The sequence below is a fragment of the Chiloscyllium punctatum genome, chromosome 23 (genome assembly GCF_047496795.1).
Source record: "Chiloscyllium punctatum isolate Juve2018m chromosome 23, sChiPun1.3, whole genome shotgun sequence".
In the NCBI taxonomy this organism is placed as follows: Eukaryota; Metazoa; Chordata; class Chondrichthyes; order Orectolobiformes; family Hemiscylliidae; genus Chiloscyllium; species Chiloscyllium punctatum.
The window spans coordinates 70,020,736-70,041,239 of NC_092761.1; the positions used below are offsets into that span (position 1 = coordinate 70,020,736).

Below are 20,504 nucleotides of genomic sequence, written 5' to 3' on the forward strand. Positions count from 1 at the left end.
ACCATAATCCAATACTAAACTAGTCCAACTGCCTGGGCTTGGACCATATTCCTCCAAACACATCTTATTCATGTACTTACCTAAATATATTTTAAAATGTTGTAACTGTACCCACATCCACCACTTCCTCTGGAAGTTCATTGAATTTAATAAAAGCCTGGAATAAAGAGCTGTCAACTGTCATAAAAATGTAATGTCCTTAAAGAGAGGAAATCTCCATCCTTACCCAGTCTGGCCTGCACGTGACTCCAGAAAAACTGCAAATTGGTTGACACAGAACTACCCTCTGGGCAATAAATGTTGGCCCAACCAGTGCCAACCCCATCAAAAGCAGTCAAGCTTTTAAGTGTATTTTTGATTTCTGTATAATGGTTTCATTAAAATTTATTGAATATCACTCATTGCCTGATTGCAAACAGGGCAACATTTAAAATTTTATGATGTTTTCACTTTACAAAGGTTTGATAACAGTCAAAATGGGCCACACTCCGCAACAAAATATGGTTGTCTGTCCTTCACATAATTGTACTTCATAAAGTCTTTTCAAACAGCTTTGTAGCTGCAGATCTTAGAGTTCTGTTACAAATGGACTGAAAAATCCATCTACTTGGTTTTGAAACATGGATTTGTACTAGCTTTCAACAAGGAATTAATCAACTGCTTTTGGAGTTGGAACAAGTTAGAACTTTCTAATGCTTTAATCATTAGTTGAGATATTTTAAAAATCATTTTTTAAGGTTTTTATTGTTTTCCAACTGGTCACCTTCCTGCCACATTAACGTAAAGTTCCTTTTTCAATAAAATTATTTGATTCTCAATCAGAGCTCCTCACACAATATTGCTCCTAGACAAAGCAACATAATTTTACAAAAATTGAGATACATTCTCAAAATATTGCAGAAAAAAAAATCTCAGCGTTCAAACAACACTAATGTGATTTCCTAACCTGAGAAAGGTGAAGTGAAGGTTATTCTGCATCCCAGGAACATAACATAGCAAAAGTGCAATGCCAACTTGAGAGAGAAGACCAATCCAAAGCATTTTATTTCTAGAAATTAAAGAAAACATGACTGGTTTAGAAGCTTTAAAACAAAATAATCCTGCTACCCACTGACCTCACTACCTCCCTGTGTCGCTTCCAATATACATTCTCAGAATCACATCCCTATTTATAGTTTATATCTTGTGGTATTTGTGCGATTACTCCTGAATCCCCCTCTATTTAACTGTCGCAGGAAAAGCATCACCCCATAAACAGTTTGGCAATAAATTCTGCACAAGCTCCAGATAATAATTGTACCGCCCTTGTCAGTGTTGATCCGAAACTTAATGTTAATTTTTCAAACTTCCTTAGTGAACAGCAACTTGGTCATTTGTAACTTTAATATATTATGTGATTCAAAAGTGTAATAATCTAAACAATGCAAATGTTACAGAAAACCTAGTGACCTACCCAAATATACCCTGCTGGAAAATAGAGTTTCGTCTGGTTTTACGAATGATTAAGTCAGCAAGCTGTTCGATAACAATTCCGACAAAGAAAGCAGTGTAGCAGGTCCACTCCACATGCAGCCTCTGTTGATAGGTCTTTTGGAAAAAAGAATCAAATGTTTTACAGATGTGTCTTAGACAGAGCTTTACCTCAAAGCAGTAGTTTCCCAATTCCACTCCATTTCATATTGACTTGGCCATCCATTTGCTTGCAATGGAGGAGGAGCACATTGGCCAAGGCAAAATTGAAGGAAGGTCTTAAGGTATTGAAATTCAAAAGGCACAAAGGTCTCTCCTGCAAAGTGTATTCGAAGGAGAGTGGGGCAACAACCTTGGAAACTTGGGAAGTTGGCAAGCATGGTTTTTCTGACTGTGGAATTCCAAAAAGGTGATCTGTCTGAATGTGGCAGAGTCTAATGTTAAAACAGTGCCAACCCACTTCAAATGGTACCAATGTGTTCCCAAGGAAACAAGTCTCTCTGAACTCACCTTGAATGCTGATGCCTCCTTGTTCATGTTTTAGGGAAAGCAGCTGCCACCAGCGTCAAGGGATCTGTACTAACCTTGGGAGAGGAGGATGGAACACCAAAAGGTGCAGTATCAGATATTCACTCTGCACCTGGCACTAGCACAGATACACACAACTCAGTCAGTACACCTGATTCAGCTGGAAAGGATCCATGCACTGGTGCAAGCACATTGACAGCTAATCTTCAACTATGAAGGCTGAGATGGAGTAGGCTTCACGCAGTCACAGGGTTGCTGAACGTGACCCAGATGCTGAGTCCTAAGCTGGTCATTAGACTCTGGGGTCACTCGACAGGTAACAGATTGTGGACATACCTTGTGAGGCACATGGCAAAAATACCAGATTGTTTGCATATGTTGGAATAGATTTTGGAAGAGTCCATCCAGGCTGTGGTCGTTGTGATTACCTGCTCTACACATGCATAGCTTCTTCCATTGAGTATTATGGAACAGGCCAGACTCCCTTAAGAAAGTAACCCAGACCCTAACTTTGCTCATTGTTTTAAGTAGGTGTAACACAGATATTCCAAAAGGTTTGCAGCTAGCCAAACCACTTAGTTTTAAACAAAACAGAACTTATTGACAAGATTGACAAAAGTAACGCAAACAAAAAAACCTCAGAATACAGAATAACAACCTATCCAAAAATCCAACAGATTATACCAACTTAATGACGCTGTTCCCAATACTTGCAACAATCCCCATTAACACCCCTTTGCACCAAAGGTAAAATCAAACCCAAGCCTTACAGGAAAGAAGTCAAAGAGAAGATGATTAGCCTGTACCTACCTACCTCGACACTGTCTTATCCCCCCAGTCCAGGAACTGCCCACATACATTTGAGACACCACCAACGCCCTCCACCTCCTCCAAGACTTCCATTTCCCTGGCCCCCAATGCCTCATCTTCACCATGGATATCTAATCCCTCTACACCTCCATCCGCTATGACCAGGGCCTCCAAGCCCTCCGTTTTTTCCTCTCCAGACATCCCCAACAGTACCCTTCCACCGACACGCTCATTCATTTGGCCGAACTGGTCCTCAACTTTAACAATTTCTCATTTGAATCCTCCCACTTCCTCCAGTCCAGAGGGGTATCCATGCACACACATGTGGGCCCCAGCTATGCCTGTCTCTTTGTTGGCTATGTAGAGCAGTTGATCTTCCGTAATGACACCGACACCACTCCCCACCTCTTCCTCCGCAACATTGATGACTGCATTGGCGCCACCTCGTGCTCCCGCAAGGAGGTTGAGCAATTCATCAACTTCACCAACACATTCCACCCTGACCTTAAATTTACCTGGACCATCTCTGACACCTCCCTCCCCTTCCTGGACCTCTCCATCTTCATTAATGACAACCAACTTGACACTGAGATTTTTTACAAACCCACCAACTCCCACAGCTACCTGGATTACACCTCTTCCCACCCTACCTCTTGCAAAAATGCCATCCAGTATTCCCAATTCCTCCGCCTCTGCCATATCTGCTCCCAGGAAGACCAGTTCCACCACAGAACACACCAGATGGCCTCCTTCTTTAGAGACCGCAATTTCCCTTCCCACGTGGTTAAAGATGCCCTCCAAAGCATTTCGTCTACATCCTGCACCTCCGCCCTCAGACCCCACCCCTCCAACCGTAACAAGGACAAAATGCCGCTGGTGCTCACCTTCCACCCTACCAACCTTCGCATAAACCAAATCATCCGTCGACATTTCCGCCACCTCCAAACAGACCCCACCACCAGGGATATATTTCCCTCCCACCCCTTTCCGCCTTCCGCAAAGACCGTTCCCTCCGTGACTACCTGGTCACGTCCACGCCCCCCTACAACCCACCCTCCCATCCTGGCACTTTCCCCTGCCACTGCAGGAACTGTAAAACCTGCACCCACACCTCCTCCCTCACCTCTATCCAAGGCCCAAAAGGAGACTTCCACATCCATCAATGTTTTATTTGCACATCCACTAATATCATTTATTGTATCCATTGCTCCCGATGCGGTCTCCTCTACATTGGGGAGACTGGGCGCCTCCTAGCAGAGCGCTTTAGGGAACATCTCCGAGACACCCGCACCAATCAACCACACCACCCCGTGGCCCAACATTTCAACTCCCCCTCCCACTCTGCCGAGGACATAGAGGTCCTGAGCCTCCTCCACCTCCAGTCCCTCACCACCAGACTCCTGGAGGAAGAACGTCTCATCTTCCGCCTCGGAACACTTCAACCCCAGGGCATCAATGTGGACTTCAACAGTTTCCTCATTTCCCCTTCCCCCACCTCACCCTAGTTCTAAACTTCCAGCTCAGCACTGTCCCCAGCACTCACCCTCTCCTCCCTGACCTATCACCTTCATCCCCTTCCCCACTCACCCATTGTACTCTATGCTACTTTCTCCCCACCCCCACCCTCCTCTAGCTTATCTCTCCACGCTTCAGGCTCACTGCCTTTATTCCTGATGAAGGGCTTTTGCCCGAAACGTCGATTTCGAAGCTCCTTCGATGCTGCCTGAACTGCTGTGCTCTTCCAGCACCACTAATCCAGAGTCTGGTTTCTTTGGGTCCAGCAACTTTTAAAACTGCCTGACTGCTTTCAGACTGCTTTGGGTCCAGCTAGACCACAGAAGAACTGAGCTGGAAGAATTGGCCACTCCACTTTCATTGTCTAAGTGTTTTTTTTCATTGAAAAGCCTTTTGCCTGAGGCAGTATCCATTTGTTATAATCAAATTGGCCCTAAAACCCTTTAAAGTTACATTTTTCGGTGCCTATGTCTTTTACTACTTGTGAAAAAAAGCACCAAGGGCACCATCACCTTGTTAAAGGAGCAGCATCATCACAAGAGATGAAGGACTGTCACGAAGGATTAAACTCATGTTCTCAGGACTGGGGCCAAGAGCAAGATTAGAATGAGAAGCCTAGAGTCATATCTAGACCCTGCTTTCTCTAGGGAAAGCAGGGAAAACTAAATGGTCCTCACAGTAGCAGTGGACACTTTCAGAAGGCACCCCTCAGGTCATCTCAGATAGAGGCAGCTACCCAACCTCTATTTTATGGGAAGCTGTTCCATGCATAACGTTCAACCCAGGAAGCCAATGAAGGTTACCATGAATAAAGATTTTAGACAAGTGAAAACTTGTAATGGGAGACGACATGCGCAGCAAAGTTAGGGGTGACTAGAAAGGTATGTAGCACGATGCATGGCAAGTCAGCCAGTGGAACATAGCAAATAGTCATGACCCAAAAAGGGACAGAGGTACAGATGAAGGTTTCAGGGATAGATGGGCTGAGGGAGGAGTAGAGTTGAGCAAGGTTATAGAAGTTGAAAATCCAATTGCATTACAGAGAAAAGAAATGGGGCGGCAGTGTCTCAGGGGTTAGCACGCTGCATCACAGCGCCAGCAATCTGGGCTCAATTCCAGCCTCAGGAAGCCATCTGTGCAAACTTCACAAATTCTCCATGTCTGTGTGGATTTCCTCTGGGTGCTCCAGTTTGATCCCACAGTCCAAAGATGTGCAAGTTAGGTGAATTGGCCCTGCTAAGTTGCCAGTAGTGTTCAGGGGTGCCGAAGGTCAGGAGAAATGTAGAGTAATAGGGTGGGGGCATGGGTCTGGGTCTCTTCAGAGGGTCGGTGTGGAGTTGTTGGGCCAAATGGCCTGTTTCCACACTATAGAGATTTTAAGTGAAAATAGAGAGCCTTCACAAAAATATTTGGGGTCAGGTATTGAACCAAAGTTAAAAATGAAACCAATGTTGCATAGAAACTGGTCCAGCTTAAGACAAGGGCCAAAAACTTGATCACATTTGTGACAGAGACCAAAGACAATTAATTTTTTTTTGCGTTTTACTGGAGGAAAATTTAATCTCATTCAAGTCCGGATTTTGGAGAATTTGGTCACTACATAAGCTGTCAAGAGATTAGGGCTGAGTGTTAGCCATGCACCAGAAACCAATCATTAAAATGGTATTGAGTTAATATAAATGCCTAAGTATATGTAAATGAGATTATGTTCCACTTCATAAAAGTGACTACAATTCAACAACTTTAGATGCAAAATGAACTAGGATGTCCTGAGGACATGACAACATATTATATAACTTTAAAGGTCTAAAGCTCAATGATGTCTCATTGGGAATAATTCATACCCATTCTTGTCCATAGCTGTCTTCAACATCATTATTAGTGGAGTCTTCCCATGCTAGGCGTATACCAACAATCCTTGAAGGAAGCCAGCCTTGGTCTGCCAAGACAGTAAAATAACACAGAAACCCTCCAACGGACTGCATCACTCCTGTATATACAGGCAAAATCAGTATTTCAGTTTGGTTCACACAGAAAACTATAAAGTAACTGACAATCACATACAAAGACAGATAATTATGGCAAAAGTCTTCATTCAAAATAGATTTAAAACTTTGCTTCCTTTAATGTTTTTTCAAAAGTGTTTTCTGGTTTTGATCCAGAAACAGGATCAAAAATGCAATTTTCTTCAAAAACACTATTTCATTGCTCTTTACTCTCTCAGTAGCTGCTTCATTTGCTAAGTGAAATTTTACAAAAATTTAGACCGATGCACACTCTATCATACTTAAGTACTGAAATTGCTGGGGAAACTCAGTGAAGGGACTATGTGGTTATATTGAGATTCACAGATGTGTTCAAAGGCAATAAAAAGTGAAATATTTACCAATAATCTATATTGTTTTATTGACCAGTTTGCTTGTTGATTATGATGGTTTATATATTTTTTAAATAACAGGAATAAGCCAGTATGTATTGAACAAATGACTGATGACCCTTCCTCAATAAGTCTGTCAATCTCAAATTTTAGAATTCCAATTAAATCTTCCAGAGTTCCAACATCCTATGTGTGAAAATGTACTCCTCAACAATCCAGGTCCAATAGATTACATTACAGTGTGGGAACAGGCCCTTCGGCCCAACAAGTCCACACCGACATAGTATCCCTTTGTTCTAGAATTCCCCAGAAGAGGAGGTGGTTTTTAATAGAGAAAAACTATCAAATTTTAAAGACTTGAATGCAATCATCACTCAATTGTCTAAACCCACAGGAATGCAAGTTAAATTTGTGTGAACTGTCTTACTTTTAGAGGAAATGTGCTTTCTCTTGTCAGGTCTCATCACTTGAATTTTTGATACATTTTTTTCTCCTCGCTGGAGCATGTAGATTAGTACACAGCACTATCCCACGCCAAATACAGGAGCTGGAAATGCCTGATGCCATTTTGGCAACTCTCAATCGACTGCTTCTGCTCACTATCTTCCTGTACACCTACTTAAGGTCCATTCAACAGCTCTGAAGGTCAAACCTGCCAAGCTCCACCCTAGGGCACAAAACTCCAGTGTTTAGTGTCACCATTCTGAATGTTTTCCATGTCTGAAAGGAGGCTTCGGCAGAGAGATTTACAAATGAAAAATGTTTAATGCAGTTGGTTTCCCACATAAAAAAGCATCCTTTTTTTGAATGGAACTTTTAAGATATTGCTCAAAGTAATTACTTTGAAAAAATGCATTGAACCTGGAATATCAAAACTAAAGAAAATATTCTGACCATCATTAAAAGTGCACCTATAGCCTCATTGTATAACTTGGACTGACCATCTCAGTAGTGAAGACAACATTAAAATTCCAGCAGCGAATGGCAAATAGTAAGTTATAAGGAATTACAAGTGTGAAGGCTCCCAACTCACCAATTTGCAGATATGAATACGCTGCAAGCTGCAAGTTCACCAATCGATCTTTGCTGGGGTTCCGGGGTTGGACGTGCATTATATCTCTTTCAGCTTTCTCATATGCCAATGAAATAGACGGGATCTATTGATGAAGCAATGAGTTAATGTGAAGTCTTACCAACAATTGTAAATCAAATAGCTCAGCGTTTAGATAACACAGGGTTCAAATGCATAATAAAATAAATCAAAGGCTTTTTTATGTTGCTAAGAGAGATCTTGTGACACAGTAAAATGTTACCCTCTCTGAGCCAGGAGTTCCAGATTCAAGCCCCATTTGAGGAACTGATGGTCAAGGAAGGTGGCCAAATAGGCTGAGTGTCAACTTGTAAAGACACAGAATCGATAAAGAGGCAAGAGTGAAAGAGACTCCTGGTTGGCTGTGTGATTGAAAGAATTTGAGGCCTCTATCACTATTGACCATCGCTATTTATAGCTTGAGGTTACGTTCACATAAAAGTGCATGTTGCCACACAACCTAAATTCTACGGGAAAGGTCAGTTGGTTGGATGGCCAGTGTTGATCAGATTGGTGCCAGTAACCCAGGGTTCAATTGCCATTGCAGCTGGAATAGATTTGGGTCCTGTTTCCAGCCATTGTGCTGCCTATCGTGGAGATCATGGCATTGTGCACCAGACTAGCGTTTGAACTGGAAACCTGAGGGACATCATCATCTTCAGCTTTCTGTCTAAATGGGAGTGGTATCCCTGATTCTAAAATTTGGCACTGCCATCATTACAGTTTTGGATCTAAATTTCACTCACCCCTTTGTGGGGCCATGTTTATACAGTCTTTTTCAATTTCCACTATCGATTAGATTCCTACAGCGTGGAAACAGGCCCTTCGGCCCAACACGTCCACACCGACCCTCTGAAGAGTAACCCACCCAGATCCATTTCCCTCTGAATGATGCACCTAACACCATGGGCAATTTAGCATGGCCAATTCACCTGACCTGCACACCTTTGGACTGTGGGAGGAAACCAGAGCAAACCCACACAGACATGGGGAGAATGTGCAAACTCCACACAGACAGTCACCCGAGGCTGGAATTGAACCTGGGACCCTGGTGCTGTGAGGCATCAGTGCTAACCACTGAGCCACCATGCTGCCTGCAGCCTAAACATGAGGAAAGTAGCATGACAACTAACTCTATCCCAGACCTAATTCCCTCACTCTTATCCAGAATCACTGCTGCTCTTCCTTTCTCCATCAATTCATTGTAAATGCTAATGGGAGCAAGGGTCAAACCCAACTTTCCTCTTACCCTATTACAATTGTTTCTTGGAAGGAACTGGTGTCAGGTTGTGGTTGCTCTGAGGTACCAGTTGCAGGGACTCCCTTGTCCACAAACAGAACAGAAGAGAAATGCAAAATCCACTGCCATTCAATCAGATTCCCATACTCCTAATTTAGTGGGCTTCAGTCTCTACTCATGCCTACAGCCCTCTTCACACTTGGTGGAGAGGTATTTCTTCCCTTTTAAAGTCCAAGATTACATTTTATAGTTCAGCTGCTGTGATGGGTCTCATTACAGAAATACAAGAACTCCCTCCTTAACCTTAGTAGGCTACCTATTGCTCAAATAGTAAAAGTCCATCTATGATTTTACAATAACCTAACTATCTTGCTAGACTGAGATGCATGTTAAAATTAATGAATAAATTAATTATGTGAGTGTGAATAATGTGGTTTGAAAGAGAAAATGTAGTTTGAAATTTAACTTAAATTGCCCATTATCTTTCAATTGATTAAGAATAAAGCAATCATTAATCAGCAAGAATAGTTAAGAAAAAGGGGGGACGGAGGAAAAAACAAGTTGGTACAATTCATTCTCAAGGATGAGTAAGTAATTACTTACAACATCTGTACCCAGGTCAATGAGGAGAATAGTAATAGTCCCAATGGGAAGTGGTATACTGGTAATGACGTACACAATGAATGGACACAGTTCAGCCATGTTCTTGGTCAAGGTGTAGGCAATGGCCTTCTTCAAATTGTCAAAAATCAGACGACCTTTTGAACACGTTAAAATGAGTTAGTAATGCAAAATAATTTGTAGTCTGATGCAAATTGCTTGAGTACTATGATCTTTATTCATTTACATCATTAAAAATACCAATCTAAAGGGATGTTTCAATGCACAATTGATCATTTCCCAAGTTCCCAATTTAATTCCCATGAACCTTAACTAGATTTGAATAATTGGCCTGGAAGTATTTGAAGTTTGAAGATAATTATTCTTTAACATGACGTTCCTCCCCAAATGCTTGTTCGGCATTCTTACTCTTCCATCTGATTTGAGATAATAATCTCATTCACCAGCTCACCAAGGCCTTTATAAAGTTACGACTGAGTGAAAAAGAGCAAGATGATTGTATATGCTGTAACCTTTGTAAAAGGATGTGTCCACAGTGTTTCTTACTCTTTATTCTGTCACTGCTTGATAACAACATTCTACATATGCATTAGAATTGGAATCAATAAAGAAAAGACATTGAATTCAGATTTGCACATGGTGGGGGACTTGGTTTTGCCTAGATGGTGGGGGACTTGGTAATTAGCCAGATACCTGAGGACAAGAACCACCCCCCCAAGGACATGTAAAGTTAATGAGTTGCCATCAGTGCACCTGTCCCTTTAATAGTCAACATCTTGCCTTCAAACACTAATAGCTCTTTGATTGGTTGGCATCTATTCATCTCTACAGTGCCACCAGAAGCAGTGGTCTTTTCTAAGTCAGGACCTCACTGACATGCAGCGGTGAATGCTGCCTGTGGAATAAAATGAGTTGCATCGTACATCACCAGGCCCAGTTATTGAGGCCCTGACAAGGAGAGATATGTGGTTGGTGAGTACAATGGGAATATTGCCACAGGGGAAGCTATTAACATGATCCATGGAGTTCCTGCTTAGGAGAACGACCATCCCCCTGCTAATGAGCCAGCAGAGAGGTCACCTGTTGGGTTCCCAAGCCTTGGTTTGCTTTCTATCTCATGCATAACAATATACATAATGCTACATTGTAATGTCTTGTACCTTCTTCCACTCCAGTGACTATCGAGGCAAAGTTATCATCCAGTAGAATCATATCTGCTGAATTTTTGGCTGCATCTGAACCCACGATCCCCATAGCTATTCCAATGTCTGCTTTTTTCAAAGCAGGAGAGTCATTAACACCATCTCCAGTAACTGCCACAATGGATCCCTGGTATAGAAAAAGGAAGGAGAATCCAATGAGAACATCAAGACCTGAGGAACCTTGTAGCTGAACAAGCTAAAAATCTTCATGTTCCCTGACTTACTCAAATACATGTCAAAATTATGGTAACAGCAGTAGTCAGTCACAATAAGCAATATTTGAGGTCAAATGACAAAGTAAGCAATCAAATGAATTAGGACGTGAAAACCATTGTATTAATTCATTATGACTTTGTAGGATTAATGACGTGACTAAGAACTAAAGAGCTGGTTCTCCACAATCTGTTCCATTCAATTCACACAGGATCGATAACGTACTGCAAACGTTACACAGCTCCATGGTATCTAACGTTCTCAAATGGCTTTTTCGTTCTAAGCTACTTATTGCAGACAAGTAGTAAGATGCTCAACTGTGGGATGACTCCCTGTGATGTTTAATGATTTCAACACTTATAGTGATGCTTGCTTAACTTTAGGGTGTTTTACTAGGTTTAGTTGCTAAACTGAGAATGTCACAAAGTTACTTCAACCTGGTGGCTTCCTTAACTGGAAAGTCATGATTTCAATTAGACTGGGGCAACTAAGCTGTTATCTCTGGATCACATTCAGCCTCTGAAGCCCTCAGCATTGTGACAATTGAGCGGTAAATTGTTCATTTTGTCTGTGAGAATGTTGTAGGCCTGGAGACATCAAAATAATGCCTCCTTGGTGTTTAAATTGTGGGTCAGAACACCATCAATGGTTAGTTACCATCCCAAGAAAAGACACGAGTAGACCTGTGCCCAGGAAAAAGTGGACAGGAAAAAGTGGACAGGAAAAAGTGGACAGATTAATGTCTTGTCTGAGAACGTGGTTACCTCAACAACATTACACTTCCTTAGTGTATACAAGAGCATTAGCTTAGATTATGTGCTCCATGCCTGATAGTGGGCTTCAATCCATGACCTTCCAATTTAGTGATGAGAATTTTCCTACTTGTCCAAGCAAACCTGTTGGATTTACATGTAATGGTTACCTGCCAGATTTATACATAAATGGCAATCTGTCGGATTTACATGTGAATGGTAACCTACTGGATTTACACGTGAATGGTTACCTGTTGGATTTACACGTGAATGGTTACCTGTCTTTGGCAGGCTTCTACGATATATAATTTCTGCTGAGGTGATGTCCTGGCAAATACGATTTCAGTGTAGCTTCTCAAAATGTCATCCAGGAACTCAGGGTCCATGTCTTGGAAATTCGAACCATTTATGACAGCAGCTTTGGCATCACTTCAGTATTCAAAACAAAAAGAACAATTACACTAGTTTTCTTTACTGATCCAATGATTTGACATTCTCACATCACAGGATATATAGTTAGCGTAAGAGATGTCAAATGTTCAATTTCTATATTAAAACCTCTCTGTTGCCCCTATTACCAGTACACTTCAAATCTGTGCAGTGGGCTTAATGAGAAAAGTTTATCCTATTAGGCAGAAATTCCCTATTATATCAAGGGATACTATGTGGAAGTAATCAGTTTTACATGTCTGACAGATTATGAACACATCTTGAGATATTTACCTACCTGTGGAATTGTCTCTTAGTTCAGGGCATCACCTGAAAATCTAGGTATAATTCTATAACTCTACACCCTTGGAAGAGAGTGAGCACTGCAGATGCTGGAGATCAGAGTCAAAACGTGTGGTTCTGGAAAAGCACAGCCAGTCATGCAGCATCTGAGGATTAGGAGTCAACATTTTGAGCATAAGCCCTTCATCAGGAATCAGCACATTTCTGAAGAAGTGGTATTGCTCGAAACAGTCACTTGGATGCTGCCTGACCAACTGTGCTTTTCCAGCACCACACATTTTGAATTCTACTTACCTGGCAAGGAGCTGAATTGATAGGGAGCATTGATTAGAGGCATTCAATTTGCAATGCTGTGAACCTGTCTTCAAATCTAATGCAGTGCCTGTCCCCACTGTTCTTACTCCAATTTAAGAGTGTAAGATCATGGAATTCCATCCTGTATTCCTCATATGTAAAATTTTAAACTGTTGCAAAAACCATTAAATTCCAATACAAGTGTGGATGCTTGAACAGAGATTCTCCCATCAGTGAGAAAACCCATTAGGTCAAGTACCAATCAGGTACTGCTTGGCCTGTCACATGCCCTGTCAGTGAAGGCCCATCCCTCCTAAAGCTGCCACCAATCAAGGGCTGGCAGTTTCTCAGACCCAGAGAGGGGGCATTGAGGCCTAAGCTAGGCAGACATTAAGATCTGGACAAATGAGGCAGGGATGTTTTTTTGAAGGAGGTGTGTCACAAGGAGAGAGTGGGGCATCTGAGGGTTCAGAGGCAAGGGCAAGTGGGTGGTTTTCAGGAGGTATCGTCTGCCCCTAATTGCCCCAGATTGAGATTAATTGACATTCCCAAAACCAAGGGCAGACCACTCTGATTTCCCGAGGGGGAAAACAGCCCTATCTGTCTATACAAAGGCAGGTTGAGACCATTAAGTGGTTGTTAATTGGCCACTTGAGCCATACTTCTTAGAGCTATGAAGATGTCACCCAGGGGATTTCCAATCAGCACTTAGTGGCAGGAAGGGGGCAGGTATCTGTCAGGTGCCAACTGATCCCAATATTGGCCCTGTCATCTTGCCCATCGCTTCTGGAATCAGGGACATTCCATCTGTAAAGGGCTAGAACTAAAATACTGCAGACACCAAAAAGTGCTAGAAACAATTAAAAAGTCAGCCAACATCCAAACAAAGAGAAAAAAATGAACATTTTAGGTTGACGACCCTTGCACCAGAGCCAAACTAAGGAATACTTGCAACACGAGAAGAACTGGAGAATGCAATGAATATCTTATAACAAATTCTTGTTGATTAGCCAGCACACTTTTCGCACTAGTTAAATCTCAGTAAAAGTACTAAAGAAAGATTATTTTGTGTAACACAGATTACCTCAATCTACCTTTTATTCACTTGGTTGACTGAGATATTAAGACGCTTTGCAATGTCTTCCACTGTCTCACTACCTGCTGAGATAATGCCTGTACTCCTTGCTATAGCGGTTGCCGTGATTGGATGATCACCAGAGACCATAATGACCTGTGGGGGAAGAAACATAGGAATTGATCATCATTAACAGGTCTTTCTAAAAAATCAAAAATTCAAGACTTTTAAATACATCTCATTAGTTTTGAGGTTTTATTTAATTTTGTTGGTTCTGCAAAATTCTCATTCAGGTCAAAAACATTAAATCACTAAATCTTGGTCTTAAAATTCGGACATTTCAGATTTTATACCTTTCTATGCATTGTCCTTTTGTAACTTAATATGCATAGAATGGCAATAAGTTAAGATGTGACGGTGTCAGCATGCATTGTCATCAATCATCCCATTCGGTCTTCTTTCTCCATTCCTACTGTGTCTCTCTTTCTCTTTCCTTTCCCATTCTCTCTCTCTCTCTCTCTCTCTCGATTACCTGCTTTGTTTCTTCTTTCCACTCAATTTCTCTCCTCCTTTCAGAAATTCTCTTTTCAAAAACTATTAGGTTTTCAAGGAACCAATCAGGTTATGCCACTAGTTGACTGTGTAATGGGATTATGCAGAACACACAGTGTCAAACCAGAATAACAACCAATAGAATGTCTTATGTTACCATTCAGTGGGAACATTTTAAGATTTGACTATTTTGTCTTTTGATTGTGACATTAACAAATGATTGGTCATGAAAAGTAGGTTTGGGGTATTGAAGTTGTATAATTATGTATCATTCTCATGGCATAATAGTAAAGAACTTCAAGGCAAAAACATATCAGAATTCACCAAAAATATTAAAAGCTAATTACATGCAATGGAAGACACATACTTTAATTCCTGCACTTCTGCATTTTAGAACTGCATCTGGCACACTCGAGCGAGGTGGATCAATCAAGGACAGAAGACCAACAAAGCATAGATTGGAAATTGGAAAATTTCGGCTGTCTGCATCAAATATGTATAAATCTGGATATTTGTCTTTTGGCAAATATTGATGACAAAATCCTAATTGAATTTTAAAAGAAGTCAGTCAAAACTCACAATATATAATTGCAATTAATTTCCAGCAAAATCTAGATTGGGCATAGAGATGTTCAGCACAGAAAAAGACCCTTCAGCACATTGTATCTGTACTGGTTAAAAACCACTATCTAACTATTCTAATCCCATTTTCCAGCACTTGGAGATGCAGAGGATATCCAAAACAAGGGAACACAGATGAAGTAGCTGTTTGATTTGAGGAAGAAACTTTTAAAGTATTTAAAAAGAAATTTACAGAGATTAAGTACAAAATATCAAGAATCGTGCAGAGAATCAGTACAAATGCAATGGGTTAAATGGCTGTCCTCTGTGCTGTAACCATGCTATGATCATGTTAAACTTATCTCAGCAGAAATGTTAATTAACATTTATGTTGAAAATAGCACCAGTCAGCAATTTAGTCTCAAACAAATCTCTACAATCTTCTGCTAAAGAGATATTCAACAAAAATTAGGTGAAAAGTGATCACTTCCTTTTGAATCTGTATAAAACCCTATCAATAAATTTAACACTGCCATAGGAAGAAATAAATAGAATGCAGTGTGTCAATGAAGGCGACTATTTATAAAGCCAATGGAAAATAATCAAACTACAGCTGTTTCAGAGCTAATTTTTCATACACAAGTCATATGAATTCTGATAGTCTTTCTTCAACTCAACTGACATTGATTTCAGTGTCAAAAAGTGTGGAGGTGGAAAATCATCGCAAGTCAGGCAGCATCTGAGGTGCAGGAGAATCAATATTTTGTGCATCCCTTTCATCTCCATGTTCCTGATGAAGCGCTTATGCCCAAAATGTCAACTCTCCTGCTCCTCCGATGCTGCCTGACCTGCTGTGCTTTTCCAGCTCCATACTTTCAACTAATCTTCAGCATCTGCAGTCATCACTTTCTCTCTGACATTGGGTGGCACGGTGGCACAGTGGTTAGCACTGCTGCCTCACAGCGCCAGAGACCCAGGTTCAATTCCTGACTCAGGTGACTGACTGTGTGGAGTTTGCACATTCTCCCCGTGTCTACGTGGGTTTTCTCCGGGTGCTCCAGTTTCCTCCCACAGTCCAAAGATGTGCAGGTCAGGTGAATTGGCCATGCTAAATTGCCCGTAGTGTTGGTTAAATGTAGGGGAAGGGGTGGGTTGCGTTTCAGCGGGTCGGTGTGGACTTGTTGGGCCGAAGGGCCTGTTTCCACACTGTAAGTAATCTAATTGACTTCAGTAATATATTTTAAAAAAGGATAATTTCTGGATATTGGAACATAGGAAGCATCAAAGTAGGAACAAAATCTAAAATCACAAAAATGCTCTTGGGCTAGGCCCTAGATGAGCAAACTGTTTAAATTGCACTCTTGTTGGACCAATTAATTGAGTTAAGTATTACCAGTTCCAGTTGATGATGAACCTCAGTAAAATAATCTTCTCAAGTTAATGAATGAATAATTTATTGTCACATATATCTAGAGAGATACAGTGAAGAGTGTTCTGTTGCTACAAGCCAGTACCATTTTGAGGGTAAAAAAAAACTAAATGTAAAGTTCAGCTTCATTGGCAGGATCCAAACATGGCTCCAACAAGGTTCCCGCTCTGGGCCTACTGCAGCCAGGTGTCCCCACTCCGCCATTGCTGCAGCCAATATGTCACTGCCAGTTCTAGAAGTCATTCACCGCCAATGCTGCTCCAGCCTCACTGTGACCTCAGGAAGAAGAGGAGAAGAAGAAAAGAAGAATTTGTAAAAGAAACAAAAGACAAAAAAAGGAGAGAGGGAGGAAAAAAAAAAGAATGCAGTCAGCTTGGAGTGTATGGGCCCACCAAGCAGATGTCACTATCTTGAATAAAAGGGTTTGCTCTCACCTGTTGCCACCACTACTGCACATGCCTGGAAGGCCAGGCTTGCTCTTGTCCTGCGAAGAGGCTGCCAAAGGCTTTTAAAGAGAAACAAAAGAAGAAAAGGGAAAAAGAGCAAAAGTATAAAAAAAACAAATGAAATAAAAAAAGCTGAGGAAGGCGGACAAGCCCTGGACCAGGAGCTCGAATGTAGCACTGCTACTCTGCTGCCATCTTGGAGTTAATGTATGTAATAAATACTCTAATGATTAGTAAATGGTGCAGTCCTCTTACCTAGAACTCTCTCACCTAACCCACCATATTCATGATAAGCCATCTGAATGACTTCTATCTCACTTTCATCCAGTGGAACCTCTCTGCCCTGGAACATTATAGTGGAACAAGACTCCAAGATACGTTCTGGTGCTCCCTTCATCACTAAGAGGAGACGTTTGTCATATGGATTGTTGGTCCTATGAATGGACAGCTAAAAATATAAAGTATATTAAACATCTATTATATTGACTTTATTTTGATCAAAGAAGGAAAGATGCAAGTGAAGTACTTTGTGACCAATAACTCTTCTAGTTAAAAATTTTAATAAAAGGAGAAATTGGACCTTCCTCCTCTTGCTGCATAGACAGTTACAGCCAAGGAAACCCAGTTTCATATTGCCTCATTATGTGTGCCCAATATCCACCTCAAATTGAGATGGATGATTTTTAAAATATCATTGGTGGCTATGTAAACCAGACTCTAATCCACTAGTGTAATGAGTGAGAGGCCTAACACCTGTTTTAAGATCCTATTCCTAAATTAAAACTGCACTGAGGTCTCTATGCAGGATTCTTCAGTAGTCACAGCAGCAACCACTGAAAAGCACTTTTTTCAAGCTTAATATTTAAGTCAGGAGGTGAAGTTGCCAGCCAACAAGCTACCACTCTTTCTTCTATCTCTCACCTCCCGGTCAGGACTTACCCAATGGCAGTACGTAGCAAAACAAAATTGCCATCAGTTACATTTCCTCAAAAAATATTAAAATAGCACCAGCAGCTCCATTTAGGATGAGTCACATTTGGTTATGTGCTTGGAGACAGATCATAACTAAATTTCTATTCTTCAATTTCCAGCTTTATTAGTGGAAATTAAATTTTTTGTCATTATTGGAATTTAGCATCCAGTCATTTCATGTTTGAAATGACAACCAGCTGCCATTCAGTAATCCAGTGTCTGGTGTTTTGTGATAACTACAGTGGTGATTACAAATGTTTTTCTTCTTCAGGATACCTGTAGCTTATATCAGCTCTGTACTAAATGTGTGATTCAGACTGGCCTGGATCCAGAAAGCTGTCTTTCTGTGGATCAGATTAAAACATAGCAGAATTTTGAGTAAAAGTGAATTATTCAGATAAGAACAATAATCCCTAATTTTTCATAAACTGTTCTGCTTAAACAAGGATCAGCTCATTTAGATATATAAGTTATGGGTTCAATTTTTTATCCCTGGACTTCCAGTTGTTTATGCTGAATTACATATTCTTTTGACTTTTGAGCTATTCAACTGAAAATGGCAAACGGGGCTGATAATACTTTGAACATGACAGTATTGGTATCATAGACAGATGTTGGGTGCACTGTGCCTGCAGAGGTGGGGGGAGCTCTATTGTTCCTGAAGGTTCTCATTGGTGGTGAAAGCTTCAGGCATTCAGATTGTGAAAGGGGCAGTGCATAAATGCAGGTTGTTTCTTCCATAATTAACAACTTAATAGAGGTAAGAAAAGCAGATTGGAGATGGATCACATAGCTTATTCCCATCAATGGAGCATGACATGGTTGAATTGATATGTTACTCGAACAGAGGCTTTCACATCTGCCAAAATCATATGGCCCTGTGAAGCTTGTACATTACCTGAAATTTATTGGTTGAGTTGAATGGTATTTCAAATATTTTAGTATTCTCCTCTCTGAATTCCATCACATTGCCAAATACTGTTTCAGAGAATTTCAAAAGAGCACTTTCAGAGGCATCGCCAACTATTTCCCGCTGTGTGTGAACAAAATTAAATAACTGAGTGAGATAAGCTCTTTTCAGAGAGACATCAAGCTTAATACCAAAGGTACATTAACTGATCACTATTCTAAATAACAGAATGAAGGGCTTGATTCTGTCCAGCACATGTGCATGTTTACATCACTAATAATTCTATTTGAAGCTTTAAGTCACTTATGAATTATAAAGCTCATTTATTTGGAAACTGATGTGACAAATAACCCACTTAAAATAAAAACTTATCAAACAGTTCGGTTTAAGTGTAAGTCCGAAGAAGTCCCGTTAATAATTCCCAATCCATTGGATGTTGCCAGGAATAGAAGCTTTGAGTTATAAGGAGAAGCTGGATAGCCTTGGTCTATTTTTAACTGGAGTATAGGAGGTTGAGAGCGAGGTTTAGAAAATAATAAGGGGTATAGATAATGTGAATGTCAAGTGTCTTTTCCCCAGTGTGGGGATTTCAAGAAGATGGAATCCAAAATGGAGGACAGGAAAAAATTGTGGCTGTAAGAGTGCCTCCTTTTTTGAGGTATTTTCATTGCTGGAGCTGACTTCCTCAAATTCTAGGAGCAATAAATAAGCTTTTGAATTATTTTGGGACTTTTGGGGAAAAAAAATTTAAAACAACAGCACTTTAGAAAGGAGGAAGAGAAACAAAGGCAAGGACTACATGAAAAGTGATTTGAACAGAGCAGTAAACCTGCACGGCTGTCTGACCCAGCAGTAACTGCCTCTGCTGTTTGGTTTCAAGTGTTTTTGGACTTAGAGATTATCTAAGAAAAATTAACAAACAGAATGGGCCCCAGCTATGCCTGTCGCTTTGTTGGCTACGTGGAACAGTCCATCTTCTGTAGTTACACCGGCACCACTCCCCACCTCTTCCTCCGCTACATCAATGACTGCATTGGTGCCACCTCGTGCTCCCGTGAGGAGGTTGAGCAATTCATCAACTTTGCCAACACATTCCACCCTGACCTTAAATTTACCTGGACCATCTCTGACACCTCCCTCCCCTTCCTGGACCTCTCCATCTCCATTAATGACGACCAACTTGACATTGACATTTTTTACAAACCCACCAACTCCACCTGGATTACACCTCTTCCCACCCTACCTCTTGCAAAAATGTTATCCCGTATTCCCAATTCCTCTGCCTCCGCCGTATCTGCTCCCAGGAGGACCACCTCCACCACAGAACACACCAGATGGCCTCCTTCTTTAGAGGCAGCAATTTCCCTTCCCACATGGTTAAAGATGCCCTCTAACGCATCTCGTCCACATCCCACACCTCCGCCCTCAGACCCCACCCCTCCAACCGTAACAAGGACAGAACCCCCCCGGTGCTCACCTTCCACCCTACCAACCTTCGCATAAACCAAATCATCCACCGACATTACCGCCACCTAAAAACGGACCCCACCACCAGGGATATATTTCCCTCCCCACCCTTTTCCACTTTCCGCAAAGACCATTCTTTCTGTGACCCCCTACAACCCACCCTCCCATCCTGGCACCTTCCCCTACCACTGCAGGAATTGCAAAACCTGCGCCCACGCCTCCTCCCCCACCTCCATCCAAGGCCCTAA

General features: G+C 41.3%; 1 protein-coding gene across 1 annotated transcript in view; it reads right to left on the reverse strand.

Annotated features, from left to right (window-relative positions):
- Nucleotides 1-20,504, reverse strand: part of LOC140494127 (potassium-transporting ATPase alpha chain 2-like) — a 64,290-nt gene that overhangs the window by 3,164 nt on the left and 40,622 nt on the right. Inside the window, exons 10-20 of the mRNA XM_072593147.1 lie at nt 18,778-18,912; nt 17,163-17,355; nt 14,839-15,014; nt 13,939-14,075; nt 12,097-12,247; nt 10,812-10,980; nt 9,634-9,788; nt 7,734-7,857; nt 6,168-6,313; nt 1,454-1,587; nt 947-1,048 (exon numbers count right to left, since the gene is read on the reverse strand). Of these exons, the coding sequence (XP_072449248.1) occupies nt 947-1,048; nt 1,454-1,587; nt 6,168-6,313; nt 7,734-7,857; nt 9,634-9,788; nt 10,812-10,980; nt 12,097-12,247; nt 13,939-14,075; nt 14,839-15,014; nt 17,163-17,355; nt 18,778-18,912 (1,622 nt within the window). The remainder of the gene's footprint in view (nt 1-946; nt 1,049-1,453; nt 1,588-6,167; nt 6,314-7,733; nt 7,858-9,633; nt 9,789-10,811; nt 10,981-12,096; nt 12,248-13,938; nt 14,076-14,838; nt 15,015-17,162; nt 17,356-18,777; nt 18,913-20,504) is intronic.